Raw genomic sequence first — 15,953 nt, 5'->3', positions numbered from 1 at the left:
TGCTTGTCTGAGGGTCAGTTGTAGAACCATGAATTTGAATCATTTGGTAATTACAAATAGTATAGTTTCTAGAAATTATGTGAGCTTACCAACAAAATGGCCACTTTTTGCCCCCCCCCCCCTGTAATTTTGCCAAAACGTTATTTACCTTTTTTCCACATAGGGTCATATAAAACACCTTTCATTGAGCTGTTTAACTTTTGACATATACATTACTTTAATCTTTGACCTCTTATTTAAAATGAATCATGGATTTGAGCTTTCATCTAGGTAGCTCACACTGCCTTTTACTGATAGTACACTAGAATAAAGACTTTACAAAGCCTTTTTTTAAAAAAATGTGCCTGAGTTTCCTAGCAACCAGTATTGCTCTTCTCTTGCTATATATTTTCTTGCCCTTTCCCTAAATCCCCTCACTCTTGACGAATCCAAACTATTAAATTTAGTCCCTTTATCTCTCTTTATCATTCCCTCCCACTTTGCCATAACATCCTGCCTTTTTCCCCTCTGAGAACGAGCTTCTCAACATGGGAAAGGAGCAGTGGCCTTTCTTCAAGTGTAGCTTGTCTTCTGTCCCTACTTGTCTTGGCCGGCTGTTAGGGAAGGAGGTGAGGTTTCAGGGAGGCTCTGAGGCTCACACCATAGACATGGCGTTGCCAGCACGTGTAAGTGGACAGACGTGTGTTGGCAAGTGAGGAGGCTGTTCTCTTGCCTGAGAACACTAACAAAGTGAAGGTCAAGAGTTCACGTGGGATCACCACAAGTTCAACCCTGTAAAGGGTTTCCTTAGGAAGAGTAAAGGTGGAAGAAAGCTCATGCTAATTCTGCTCACCAAATAAGTGTCTCAGAAATGCAGCTGGCTGTAGCATAGAATATACTGTAGTCAGTGTCTGTGTAGCAGTTCATGTAAATGGAAAGCATTCGCTTGTAAATGGATGGTTTTGGCTTTGAAATTAGATATGAGGACAGCCTAGATTTTTATTTTTTTGGAGGCAGTTCCTGAGGCAGGTTGCAGGGCGTTGAGTAATGTGCCACACCTAAGCTATGTGATTGAGCCAATGAAAGCTAGGCTTCTCCTGGGTCCTATAGTATGGTTTCCCTGTCTGTCAAGAGCCGGCTCAGCAACCAAACCCAGATTCCAGGTGTGGTATTCCACAGTCTTTCTGTAATTTGTAATCATAGAAACAGAATGTTCCTCCTCTTATTTCCTCCCTGCCAACAGTTTCTGGGTGGGTGAATGTCAGTAGCTGGAGTTATTTTTAAAGAGGAGAGGTGAGGCTTGTCGTGCAAAGCTGGGAAGAGGGCGTTTGTTTGCAGAGCAGAGCTGACATCAAAGTGTAGATTACTGCTCAGTGGCTAGGCACTTGTCCTGTAACAGGTAATGTTTAACGTGCCAGTCACAAAGATCACAGAAACGGCGTATGCCGGGGCATGAGATAGCACCACCGTTTATGCTCTGGAGGACTGAAAGGCTATACATGCCCGTTTATTTTTTTTTTTTTTTAATACATGTATTCATCGGTCTTGCTGTCTCCTTTTTTTTGCTGGCTGTAATTGGACTTTGAAGCTTGGAAGTTTTATCATAAAAATTTTGTAACCTTTGTCTGAGACAGAGCTCTTGGCTAAGCAATCACTTTCCACTTTTTTTCACAGGATAATATAAACGTTTTTTTGAAAGCTTGTGAACAGATTGGATTGAAAGAAGCCCAGCTTTTCCATCCTGGGGATCTACAGGACTTATCAAATCGAGTCACTGTCAAGTAAGTTTCACTGGCTGCTTATATATTTTTTAAACTTAGGGCTTTGTGGCTTAAGTGAAAAGAATTCCCGAGAGTTCCTGGTTACTGTAAGATCGTTTCTCTCTCTGTCTTCCTCTGTTCTCTTTCCAAAATAGGCTCTTAAAAAAAATAGCGTAGGGACTGAGACTGGGAAGCTCTCTGTAATCGATAACAAATTATGGTCTTATTTTAAGTCTCTCTGCTAACTGAAATGGCAGTTTATATTTGAATGCTTGTCCAACCTGGTGGTGTTCAGTTGCTAATGGTGACGATACTTGTTATACTTATAAAGCTAATTTAAAAGTTATGTAAGAACTTGCAGAGTAAAAATACTTATTTAAAAGGTAGTTTTTATATGTTTGGAATTGAGACCTAACTGAGAGAGGGACAGTGATAAAGCAGAGGCGCCTAGGACCAGCAAGCAAAGCTAATGACCTTGTTAATTGTGGCTGGTTTCTAAAAAATGAACTGTTTTAATCATATGGATGAGAAAGTGAAAGTGAGGGGCCGTGAAAACGTGTGCAGGTGATGCTTTTGGGTTTTAGGTGGAAAATGGTGTTCATGTGTTCATATGATTTGGGGAAATCTGGTTTTGAGCTTCTGTGATATTTCTTTCCCTATAAATCTAATTTGCTTTCAATAAATCAGAATAAATTTCTGTTACCAGATAAATGTGACAGGAAAATGATTTAATTTTATAATGGTGACTACCTCTTTATATTATGGCTCTTAAACCTAATAAACATTTTTTTCCCCAAGGAAGAAAAATAGAATAAAGTATTTATCTATAGAAATAATAGAAATGAAAAAAATTAGTTTCTATGATTTCAAATAAAGATTTAGTTTATATGGTTAATACCCCTGTTGTATTAACCATAATTAATAAATATGGTTATTTATTAAAAAGCTTCAATAATTATTAAAATTGACTGTAAAATCTTAAATGGGGAAAACATTTTTTTTCTAAAGAAAAATAACTCTATATATACATATCTTTTAGCAGTATAACCTAAGATCCCAGGTAGGATTAATCTCTTCAGAGCCTAACAATACATATTTTTAAATGAACAAGCCATTTGAACCTATATGCTTTGAGTTCTGTTGAATACGCATTTCTAAGCTACAGAGCAATGATATGTGCATGGCAGCGATGTGATGGTCTGCATTTCTGATTAATTCTGACTCATTGAAATAGTTGATTGATCCTAAGTTTCAGAATGGTGTTTTTACTTCTGCAGTATGTGGGGTCATGTTCAATTTCCTTGAACAGTAACTTTGGAAAAACTTGTTTTATTTTTCCTAATCATCATTCTCTCATAAGACTTATCTGATGGGCAAAGAAATTTTTGACTTGGAAATTATTTTTAAGCTGTCGCTGTCAAATGTCTTTTCCCCTTAAAATCATACTGTTTTGAAACTGGATAGCCGATGTTTGAGTAGGATGGGGACTAGGCAAAACATGTTTGTTGGCTCCTAGTTCCAAGGGTGCTCTCAGCAAATCTTGCCCTGGAGCCTCGTGGAATGTTGGGTCTAAAGTGTTTGGGAAAAATCATATCTGGGCCCAGGTATCAGTGAAGTTACTGACAAACTGAAAACAGAGGTCACAGTTACAGCTGTAGTAGGAAGTATGCAGAACAACTTGTTTCTGTTGAAACCACAAGGCCATAAAACTAAGGTGTGCCTGAGGAGGACTGGCGAGATCCCCTGAGGGAGAACAGTTCCCTTGGCCACTCAGTCTTGTTGGGACTGGAGCGGCACAGGGATCCACCCTGGGTCTGCTGAGATGGAATCAGGGGGCTAGGAGACACTGGCAGATGGCTTATTAAACAATGTTGGCCACAGATCTTACGCCCTGAGATAGCATTCTGACAAAAAGAAAGCAGGTTTAAAGGAAAGCAAATGATTGCTTACTAAATAGTAATGCATTTCTTTTTAGTTTTTGTTCGTATGTAACGTGGAGTCTCCTGTTGGTCAAATCCTGCCCTATCCTTATTATAGATTAAAGGGCTTGGAGTTGGTTAGACTGATGGTTCTCAGCTCGGGGCAGCTTTGTCCCCCATGGGATACTTGGCAAGACCTGGAGATACTTACGGCTGATGTAGCTGGGCAGGGGGTACTACTGGCATTCAGTGTGTCAGGAATGCTACTAAATGTTCTTTAATGAATAGAGCAGTCCCCATAACAAAATTTCTGGTCCCAAATATCAGTGGAGTTAAGGTTGAGAAACCCTGACTTAGACTTAGAGTTCCTTACTTATTTCTAGTCTGCCAGCAAGATAGCCATGTGGGCAGGAAGGATACTGATTGACTGTCTTCCTAAAATGTAACTTTTTACTTACTAACATGTAATAATTTATATATTTCTGTGCTAGTATGTTTGTCCATCTAAAAGGGAAGGATTACTATAATTTGTGTGCAGTTATAGTAATGCAGTGAGTACTTTGGCATTGGTTTGTTCATCTGTATACATTAAAATTAGCAAAGATGTGGCAAAATATTTGATTATTTTAAATGCTCTATAAAAACTCAATGTCTAAGACTGCATTAACAGTTCATAGACCTGCCGTTGGTCTTGCTGCAAGTACAATCTAAGATACATATTTGTGTGACATACTGAGAGGAAAGAGCAGTTTATACTCTCCCCACTGGCACATCAGAGAGTTTTTTTTTGTTAATGGTCAGGAGTGTTAAAAACATAATGGCATATGGAGTCTAGGAGAGTTGTGTGTGGTGAGAATGAGTAGCAGGAGCAATCAATTTCAAGATCCTTTGCTAGTGAGTAATGTCGATAATCCAGATCCTAACCATAAACCCTAACTTTCCAGCAATTTGAGATACACAATTTAATTTACAATAACAACGTTGTACCAGTCAAATCGAACTAGAGTATTCTTTATTTTTCTGTAATTATACATATTAATATGTGACATAATTTTATTTAAATATTCATAGTAATATGGGACCTAACTTTCTAAATGGATTATTTTACTTCTTGCAAGATGTAGTTTGAATTTTTCCAAGTATGTTTGAAATATTGCATTTACTTTGGGATTCATGTATTCAAAAGTCAGTTGGTACTTTTAATTTTGACATCTCTGACTTTAATGGGTAGAATCCATCTTTACTACTTTTCTTCCCAAAAGGCTAATACATAAATTTGTGACTTCATCTCCATGAATGGTACATTGAAGTTAAACTTTTCCTAGTGGTTTATTGAGATGTTTACATCCAGATGTTTACTGAGGCCATGACATTTACCTTCTGTACTAATGAATAGCTGCATCATTATTATAATCCATGTTGTATGTTCACACTGAACTCAGAAGCAAACACAGCCCACGGAGAAGAGGTGGTGTGACTCCCACTTTGCTGTGCCTGCACATTCTCTGTAGAAGGCCTCCTGAGAGCAAACCTGGCGACCACTGGGCCAGGCACAGGCACTGGAGAGCTCCTATAGCCATGTCATGGTCTCTGTGGTGCTGCTGGCCATTAGGAGACACACAGCAATTGCACGTTGTAAAAAGCAACCCAACAGAGTAGTCCAGAGGTCCTGTATTGGAGGGAGGAAGTTGGCAGGAAGGTAGTGTTGAACATTAAATTAAAAAAAAATTCTTTATTGTTGAAAGTATTGCATATGTCTGAACATTAAAGGTTTTGATTTTCTGTACAGCAACTTGACTCAGAAACTAAGTCCTGTATTTAAACCATTGCTCTAAACAATTATATTGAAAATTTTAAGCTGAGAATTTGACATATTTTCAACATGTTTTTTTTTTCTGTCTGTTTATCATTCCAATCCAGTTTTTAGCACTTCTTAGATACATTCTGTTCATTATGCAGTTACAGGATGGCAGTGTTTTTGATCACAATATTTCAGTCATGCAAAGAAAAATTCTTTTCTAGTACACTCTTTCATTATTTAGGGTATTAATATTAGGTTTAAAATGTAACTTTAAATGTTGATATTGACTGAGTTTTTTAAAAGATCTATTTATCAAATGGAGGGTACAGAAATGAAAAATCTTTTTTATTTTTACACATGCTGGTTGCCAAAGGAATAGTAATTGGAAACAAAACTAGTGTTAACATATTGCCTTTGTGAAAATAAAGGAGGCTCAAAATTGTATTTTAAGGATTTAACTGTTCTCTAAAGCCTCAAAACGGTGCTTGATTTTATGGCAATACTGTAAGGTTATTTCTTAGGAATTGGGTTCCCAGATGGCACACGGTTAGCAGTCTGCCGAATTGGGCTTGAGATATGAATGTGTTTATGTGTATTGATTAAGATTTTTATTCTTGTAGGTAAAAATGTAGCTACTTTGACTGATGTAATTTCTACCTTTTTCTGACTTAAACCTGGTTTTACATTTTTTTTTCATGTCTTTCAAAGGAGCTTCTCCACATCTTAATCTGTTTGTATTTTTTTTAAAAAGCCAACTTCATAGTATCCAAACTTGGATCTGTAACTTGAGCATGGGAACTTCCACCTGTCAATTCATGTTACTATTTTAGGATGTGCCCTTCCTACCAAGCAATTGGAAGAGAGTAAAACAGAAAGGAAGTTTGCTGCACCACACACATCTCTATCCCACCCAGTCCTCCTCTGGTGTTAGGTAGGTGCTGAAAGGGGAACGTTAACTCTTTTGGGTTGCCAAAGGTTCTGTTTAATGCCAGCAGTGCAGATGTAAAGCCATGTTTTCAAATGTTCTTTAATTGCAAAGTTGGAATATCTAAGAGTCAGCTTAGCTTCAGAGAAAGGTTGTGGGAGTGAGGCAGGTCTGTTGCTGGGACAAACTATAGAATAAGTGAAGTTTTATCTGGTATTTGTTTCTCTCCATTTCTAGTTCTTAATTTATTTTTTGGACAGATAAACAAGTTTCTGGATACCAGCTCTCCTTCTTCAGCTCTACTTTTTCCACGTTATGGACTTTTCTGACCGGGGTCTTTACCTTCACAAGGAACCCAACTTGTGTTTATTGCTCCAAAGGGTCTCACCTGGTGGCTCATCTGATTTAGAGTTGTTATGAGTCAGTTCATGGGAGAATTTAGAGTTTGTTTCTCCTGACCAGATAGCATTTGTTTTATAGTAATGTCCTTCAAAAAGGGTTAAACCGAAGAGAGAGGTATTTTTGCTGTGAAGAGATTCTTCTGTCTTTCAGATTTCCTGTAGGGATTCTTGACTTTCTAGTTATCACCTATAGGGCTGCCTATGTTGAATTACTCAAAGTTTTGTTTTTTTTTTAAAATATATTTTATTGATTTTTTTACAGAGAGGAAGGGAGAGGGATGGAGAGTTAGAAACATCAATGAGAGAGAAACATTGATCAGCTGCCTCCTGCACGCCTCCTACTGGGGATGTGCCCACAACCCAGGTACGTGCCCATGACCAGAATCGAACCTGGGACCTTTCAGTCCGCAGGCTGACGCTCTATCCACTGAGCCAAACCGGTCAGGGTGAATTACTCAAAGTTTTAATAATATGTGCACTATAATATCTGTAGTCCAGTCAGTCATTTTCAAAAATGACAGCTTCACCAGTGACTAGAGGTGTTAAGCATTGTTTTTCCGAGTGTCATGCTGTATTCGGATCTGATGTAGTTGATTGTGTGAGGGTATACATGTGAAGTATGTGTCCTCACATCTATTTCCAGAGATAGAGTAGTAAATGGCACTTAATGCCCAAAGGGGAGATTTGGGTTTCAGAGAAATTGTTCACTTGTTTGTCATATGAGCATTGATTCAGCGTCTTCTCTGTGGCATATACTTACACACACATACATAAGATGGGGTCCTGCCTTTGGTGAGCTTTCCGTTATAACTGAGGAAATGTCCCCATAAATTCACAGTTAGAATACATTGTGTTAAGATAAATGCACAGGTTCTCCGGGAATATGGAGTTGAACAAGCATTTCAACTTTCTAATCAGGGAACACTTTCCATTGAAAGTGGCATTGGTTTCTCCTCTGGACTTCAGAGCACTCACTGTGTTCATCTACATCTAATTCTTCCCTAGACTTGAAACTAGCCGAGAACAAGGACAGTACATCATTCCCTTTATTTCCTTAGTCCCTAACACTTTAAGTGTTAAATGTGTATTTGAAAATTATATTTTCATTACAAAGATTTCCTGGAGGTTTTAAAATAGGCTTGGAACATGAGCACTGATTTTTCTTTTTTTTTTTTTTTTTTTTTTTTTTTTTAGCACTGATTTTTCTTTGCCAAGCCTTCCTCTTTCTATTCTCATCTTTCACAATTGCAAAGCAATCTGGCAAACTAGTCATTGAACTTTTGGTTTTGGTTGCTTTTCCCTTATCATTTCAGAATAATGACAGGGCGGGCAGACTGCAACATAATCTAAAATTTACACAATCTAAAAGAATGTGTGTCTCCTCTCAATGTGTGAGTAATAAATAAAATTGGAACTTTGGACCAGGTGCTTCTCAAGTGGTGCACATTTTAATCTTTATGTTGAGATGCAAATGATAAATACTAATAGTGTTTGACATTTGAGGTATATTTTATGCATATATGAAGTTTTAGAAACATTTGATTCTTTTTTAAAATTGATTTTTAGAGAGAGGAAGAGGGAGAGCAAGAGAGAAAGAGAGAGAGAGAGAGAGATCCATTGCCTCCCACACACACCCTGACCGGAATCGAACCTGCCACTTTTTGCTGTATGGGAGGATGCTCCAACCAGCTGAACCACACCTGCCAGGGCTAGAAACATTTTAATGTTTTCATATCACCAATCACTTTTCGTTTTGTGAAATTAATCTACATGTTTAAGACTTTTGGGTGGAAAAATATGGTGGTTATATAAGTAGCTGAAGTATCATGTAGAAACTCAAGGACAAGGAATAGAAAATTTTAACAGCAGGAACTTATAATAGAGGTGACTTCTTAATGAAGAAACACTAAAATTTAATGAAATTTACCAACAAGTTTACAGTAAGCCTCATTCCTTCCAAAGTCAAGATACCTGCCTTAGTACCTCTTACCTTAGCCTAGCATTAAACATCAAAGCCCCCTCCGTGCCCACCCCCCCAAAAAAAGCCACAAATTACCTTTGTCTTTGTCATGATAAAAACCATTTTAAGTGACCTAGTCATTGTGGCTCAGTTGGTTGGAGCATCATCCTCTACAGCGAAAGGTTGCAACTTTGATTCCAGGTCAGGCACATACCTAGGTTGCAGGTTGCATCCCTGGCTGGGGCGCATGCGGGAGGCAACTGATGGATATTTTTCTCTCATATTGATGCTTGTCTCTCTCTTTCTCCCCCCCCCTCTTCTCTAAAATCAATAAGCATGTCCTCAGGTGAGGATTTTTAAAAAAAGAATAGAACTGAGCAGATTTCTTAAGCACTCATTTGAACTGTTTGTCTACTCCCCAAGATAGAACAAGGAGTTCGGTTGGAGTTTAGTTGATATGCATCAGTTGTCATAAACAGATAAGCATCTTGGATGAGAGCAAAGGTTTTAGGTGTCTGTGAACATGGGTTTACAACTCCCATCCCATTCAGTATGTGATGGCTGAAAGACTAAGAAAGGTTATTTTCCTCCCTGTGATCACTTTGCTTCTCAGTGAACAAAGCTGTAATTGCTGTTGTCTTGGAGCTTCGCAAATAATACCTTCCAGGGTATAGCCCTGCCTCACACGGATGTTGTAATGACTACAGAAAGACAGGTATGTGAAGTGTATATTACTAGGCATATAGTACTACTCAATAAATGATTTGAATTATTCTGATCATTTTCATAATTTGGCTTTCTCTTCTTTTTTTTAAAAATATATCTTTATTGATTTCAGAGAGGAAGGGAGAGGGAAAGAGAGATAGAAACATCAATGATGAGAGAGAATCATTGATTGGCTGCCTTCTGCACATCCCCCAGTGGGGATCAAGCCTGAAACCCAGGCCTGTGCCCTTGACTGGAATCGAACCTGGGACTCTTCAGTCCGCAGGCCTGATACTCTATCCACTGAGCCAAACCAGCTGGGGCTGGCTTTCTCTTCTTGACCTTATAAAGATGTATCCCCCATAGAAGAACATGTAAGAAAAGAATCTGGCCTCTGGATACTTAAATTATGATGGTTAACTATAGGCTCTTAATTTTTAGGGGAATTTCGGCCATTTAAACTTCTTTCCATTTAATTGGGAGCAGATATTAAAACAGATACATTTTTTCTGACATTTTTATGTTTAGTCAGCCTTTTGCAATTTACCTCTTTTGTTAGCCTAGCAAAGCAGGAAAACAGAATAGACATTTAGGTTCTTTGCTCTTGCCCATGTGTATGTAGAACCAATACAGTTTTTTTTGAGACCTCAATATGTTGTGTATTTTCTGAAATATTATAAATATTTTAATTGTATTTGGATCCGTTTCTTTTAACAAGTTGTTTATTTCCATACTTAAAAAAGAGAAAACAACAAACAAATGAAACCCCAAAACACTTTCATGAAACCACAACCAATCAGTCTACAACAAACCCAAATCTAAGACTTCACTCGGTATTTTGGTGTATTTTATTATCCCATTTCCTCCTGTCATTTCAGTCATGAGGAGGCTATATATATCCTTCAGGTAGGCAAGAGCACACGCTTGTCTCTAAAAGGCTTTGCAGGGCTTATGAAGTATTCTTTTTGGAATAAGTGTTCATAATCTGCCCTGACTGACCTCCAGTGTGCATTGCTGCCATGGTTTCTGGGCAGAAGACTTAGCTGCTCCTTGTGGGTGTACCCTTCTATTTTGTCCATCAAAAGACTACTACATGAATGACATAAAAATGTCTTTTAGATAATGCTATCAACATCCGTGGTTTTTACCCAGGGCACTAAAAAGTTATAAATAGCAATAGGCACTGTTTGTGAGGTCAAAGGCTTGCTTGTTCTGTGTTTCCAGTTGTACTTGTCTACAATGAAAAAAATGTCAAACTAGGTAGTATACTTATGTTAATGTGATTTGATATAACATTATAATTTGATTTTTTTCCTTTGAAAAAGTAGAGTCTATCAGATGTTAAATAGACTATGTAAAAGTTTTTTATTCACTATAAATTGCTTATTTTTAAAACGTTGGGTTAATGAAGTAGCTCTGTTTTGGGGGTAATTGCCCTGTTATAATTCCTGTCTTGGTGAGCAGCATCCAAGGTGGAATTGGTTGCTGATGGACTTAGTCTCCATCCTCAGAGAGACATACCTTTCTGAATATCCCTACTGAACCGGGTGGGTGGGGTGCTGTGTCATCACTTTTTTCTTCTGAAACGCTTAAGACCATTGCGTTAGGCACAAAATATGCACAGTAAACCCATGAAAACATGTTCCAATAGTGTTAGTGAAAGACCATTAATTTTAGGGACACATAAAAAGTAAATTTGCCATACAAATAACCCGCTGTAATGTTATTCTTAAATGTAAGTGATAGTGTTATAAAATTCCATTAAAAGGGAGTAGATTAAAAACATGCTTTGAACAAACTTCAGGTTAGCCAGTTTTTCATAAGTTAAAAAAGGAAAAAGTGGGGGATCTAGTCAGCTGGGCGAAGCAGCTGCTTTGAATTAAGCTCTGTTTACAGTAACCGCTATCAACTTAACAAGGGTTTGCTCTGGGCTTTGAGCAATTTGGGGGAGAAATCCCCAAATAAATATTAAGTATCACTATTAACGCATTTCATTATTCCATTACATTATCATAATAATGATGGCTGCTAGATTTTTTTTTTTGGAAAAGCTTTTGTTCTGCATTTTTTTCTTTTCAATTTACTGAGATATGGGAATAATCTTCCACTTTTGGAGGCAGGAAAGGAGTAAAACAGTGTATCTGGGTAAACATTTTGGCTGACATTACTAGAACTTCTTTTGGCTTAATATTGAGAAGCGAAAAATCTCTGCCAGGTAGTTATTATCTCGTGCTTTATTTTGTGTTTAGTAGTGTGTATTCACCTTCAAAATATTGTCCAATAGAGAGCACACACATTAAAAAAGAACATATGTGAAAATTTGTGTAAGGCCTCAAAGAATTTTGTCTTAGGCACCAATCTGAAGAGACCTTGGATCCTTTGTTATTTTGGTGAAGAATTCATTTCACCAAAGGGGTTTGGTCTGTGACTTGGAGGGTAAATAGGAATAATATGATAATTAAATGTGGGTGTCCAGAGCATGCCTTTCCCAGATTGTTAAGAAATAGAGCTCTGTGTGCTTTCTCACAATTTCCATTCTCCTTTCATTCTACTTACAAGAAAGAGGCAGGAAAAAATCTTTTTAATTAAAGACTGACATCTATTGATGTAAACCTTGGCCTGCTGGGACCAGAAATGACTGCTTCTAGGGCAGACAGAAGCAGCACAGTCCTGACGGTGGGCATGTGAAGCTAACTTAGGGGTATTGAGTCATCTCACCTGAAGACCTTTTTTTTAAAAAAAAAAAATTTTTTTTAAATTGATTACAGAGAGATGAAGGGAGAGGGAGGGAGATAGAAACATCAATGATGAGAGAGAATCATTGATCGGCTGCCTCCTGCATGCCCCCCACTGGGGACTGAGCCTGCAACCTGGGCATGTGCCCTGACTGGGAATGGAACCCTGACCTCCTGGTACATGGATCGACGCTCAACCACTGAGCTACGCTGGCCAGGCACCTGTAGACCTTTTACCTTGTGGCTTATCAGTGGAATTCACTGGGTATTGAATATTTATCAGGTATAGATCCTGGGTGGGTGGAAGAGAAACAAGACCTTCTCCTTTCCTGTCACCAAAAGTGAGAAGATGAAAAGCTTTCTGGAGTTGTAATGTTTTATGTTTCAAGGAGCATCGTAATGATTTCTAGTTCACAACTCTAAGGAAATGCTGGAGTGATGAATAGCAGCGAGGTGGGAAAATCACTGGACTAGGTGCCAGAGTTTGTCAGAGGGATTCCTGTCACTGCTGTTGATCAGGTTTAGACAACCTGGATGTGAGAGCGGGCAGGCACTGCCAGGTGTTTACAGTAGTTATTTCTAACTTAGTAACAGCCCAGCCATGTTAGTTCCGTTTTGCTGCAGATACTTGAAATGAAAAGTCGGAAGAGTAACTTGCCTTATGTAATCTTGGGTGAGTAATGGAGCTAGGATTTTAATTTGGATGGGTGGGGCTTAGCCTACAAAGCTGGGACTCCTTCCACTGTATTGTCCAAGAGACTTAAGCAACCTTATAAAAAATGGGCTACAATTCTTTCTAGTGCTATGCAAATGAAATTGTCATAAGTTGCTTTTAAATCAGGCCAGCTGTACCCACAATGGATGTGATTATATTGATATTACCCCATTTGATACATGTCAAATATCTTTGCATTATGATTTTAAAATGTTTTTCCTACTTTGTGAACTAAGTAACTATAAATGAACATACAATATGCCTCCAAATCTAAGATCAGTGATTCCGAGACCTCCTAATTTTAGGAATGTTAAATGAACACATGTGCCTCAGAATAGAAATAGGCTACATGTGTGGTCTTCTAACACTGGCTAGTTGAGAAATAACAGAGTGCAGTATTTGGACTTTATCGCAATGTGTCCATATGCCTTGATAGGATTTATGACTTTGTGCAGATATTTATAACTGTTCAATTATATTTTCCATGCTAATGGAGCATACCTGTTCGAGGACGACGAGATTGCAAACCTCCCTAATCTAAATTGCCCAGAATCATACCACCACACTTTGCGCTATATAGCATTGGCGTGGAACCTATCTTTAAAAATAGAACTAGTGCCCTAGCCAGTTTGGCTCAGGGGTTAGAGTGTTGGCCTGCAGGCCCTGTTGGGTTCGATTCCGGTCAAAGGGCACATACCTCGATTGCAGGCTCAGTCCCTGGGTGTGTGTGGGAGGCAACCAATTGATGTGACTCTCTCACGTTGGTGTTTCTCTTTCTCTGTCTCTCCCTCTCCCTTTTATTCTTTCTAAAAAAAAAGCAGTGGAAAAAATGTCCTCAGGTGAAGATTAACAATAAAAAAATATAACTGGTAAATATATTTTATATAGAATAATTTCTTATTTCCCAGCTTTTGATTCTCTATTTTACTTAATATTGTTAAAACCAAACTAAACCATGACTCCTCAAAACGTCATTGGCTGAGAATAAGTACTTATTCAAAAAATTTAAAATGGGTAATTATTTTTGTTACAATTTAGGTCATTGTATATTAAATTCCATACAAAGACTTAATGCTACTTTGAAATCTTGAAGCCCAAACTATAAGCAAAAAGATAAGTTGTAGCCATGTTACATAGTGTATTAAACAATAAAAATTAATTCAGTCCATGGTGCAAAGTTCTGCAATCAGTGTAGCTATTGGAGGGTTTGAAACAGGTGGTAAGCACAGAGCATCAAGTGTAACAATAAATAGCACCATCTAATTCCAGTAAGATGAAACTCCTCTTTCATTGCACATCTGATAGTGACTCAGAAAAGCAAAGTCCAAGAAATGACTCAAGCACAGAAACACTTTAAGAATTTCTTTACCAAGACTTACAATGAATGGAGTGATCATGTCTTCTCTTACCAAGTCATTAGAAATTATTTCCTGGTAGTGGTTAAATGTAGAAACACATCAGAAATGGTTGCCTTTCATTACTAGGAAGGGAAATGTATTAAAATTATGGATGTGTTGTTTAGAGAACCAAAGACACGCGAAACTAATAGTAGCCCAAGATAGGAACATAGTGGAAGAACACAAACAAGGACAATTCTTTTAGATGCAGTAACAGAACACACTTGTTTTAAGGCTGTTAAATAAAGAGAGGGAAAAATACTGCTTTTGAGAGTAGCAGTGGAGGAGAGTGGAAGGCAAATGACACTTGAATGCTTTGCTTACGGCCTTGTGTAATATTATAACCACTTTAGAAGATAGGGTGGTTGCCTGAATTTACAGAGATGGAAGCTGAAAGGCTCAGAGGTTTGTTCAAGGTCACATGCTTAGTGTAAGTGGGAGCCCTTCTTATGACCCCAAGCCCAGTGTTCTTTTCATTATAAAACTCAGCCTCTACGTGTATCCTAATGAAAGGTAACAAGATTGGATGAAGGAATTCTTTAACATGTTCATGTGTATCTGTCAGACATGAGTTCCATGAAGTTGGTTGTGTAGAATGTAAGTTCTGGAGATACAGAGGATTTTGTCATTTTTAGAAACTATGGGCGAGAGACTACCCAAACTTTGAGAGTTAGAATACTTTAAACAAGTGTTTCTCAAACATCAATGTTCACGTAAAGCTCCTTGGGATCTGGTTCAAATGGAGATTCACATTCATCAGGTCTGGGCAGGGGGCTGGGATTGTGTATTTCTGGCAAGCTTCCAGGTCATGCCAGGGAGGACCACACTATGAGCTCCAAGGATTTAAGCAATAAACAATAGTGGTCATAAACTAAAGTAAAAACATGTATTTCAAGTATTTTGTAAATAAAGTTACTCGATCTATAGAAAACACACCATAGTGATCACACACAGGAGTGAGGGTTTAATAAACAAAGGGATTGGGGAAGATGTAAGGCTTGAGTGTGGATCTAAAAGCCGAGCAGCATTTGAGTGAGAAGCGGAAGACCTGTGCAAGAAGATTGGCACATCCAAAGGCACAGAGGCGAGAAGTTCTGGTCCCATATTTTAGAGCCTTCTAGTTGTAAAGCAATGAGTAAAGTCAGCAATTAGCCGCTCTTGAGGACTACACTTTTTTTTGTGTGTGGGGCAGGGAAACATAAGGCAGGAATCTGTAGTCTAGTTTGACAGCAGGATGGACAGGTAAGATGGGACCAGCTTGAGTGGTACCTTGAGTATCCTGGCTGGGAGTTTAAGCACTGTCTCACAGGTAGTGGGATTATCACCAAAAGCTTTTGAGCAGGAAGTAAAAATGCTAAAAGCAGAGGTTTAGAAAGAGTGGGGTAATGGATAGTACATAAAGTGGATTGAAAGAGAATTAGCTTGGGGGCTAGAGAGAGGTTAGGAAATTGTAGCAGTTCCTGGGTGTTTGGATAAGGAAGCCAACTGCTGAAAACAGTGAAAATGTAAATGAGGAGAAAGGCCAAAGATGTTTGAAGTACGACAGGATGGGGGTTGATTAGAGTGAAGGAGCAAGAAGAGTCAGCTTCTGAGCTTGTGCCACTAGCAGAAGCAGGAAAGACCACTGACGGGGGTCAAGATGGGGATGAGGCTTTA

At 38.3% G+C, this 15,953-nt stretch overlaps 1 protein-coding gene across 11 annotated transcripts in view; it reads left to right on the top strand.

Moving 5' to 3' along the window:
* Positions 1–1,058: 1,058 nt before the first annotated feature.
* Positions 1,059–15,953, top strand: part of LMO7 (LIM domain 7) — a gene marked incomplete at its 5' end in the record, with an annotated part of 97,682 nt that continues 82,787 nt past the window's right edge. For 4 of the 11 annotated variants that reach the window (XM_080662022.1, XM_080662015.1, XM_080662023.1 and 1 more), the window contains one exon: positions 1,316–1,760. Coding sequence is in view for 2 of the 11 variants with exons in the window: in XM_080662014.1 (XP_080518140.1) it covers positions 1,059–1,142; positions 1,654–1,760 (191 nt within the window). Of the gene's footprint in view, positions 1,143–1,315; positions 1,761–6,320; positions 6,391–15,953 lie in introns of those variants that run through there. The other 7 variants (XM_080662016.1, XM_080662019.1, XM_080662018.1 and 4 more) reach the window with 4 other exon arrangements.

The sequence above is a fragment of the Plecotus auritus genome (genome assembly GCF_963455305.1).
Source record: "Plecotus auritus genome assembly, chromosome: 3".
Lineage (NCBI taxonomy): Eukaryota > Metazoa > Chordata > Mammalia > Chiroptera > Vespertilionidae > Plecotus > Plecotus auritus.
Note: the sequence above shows the minus strand (reverse complement) of the source record. Positions and strands in the feature narration are given on the sequence as shown.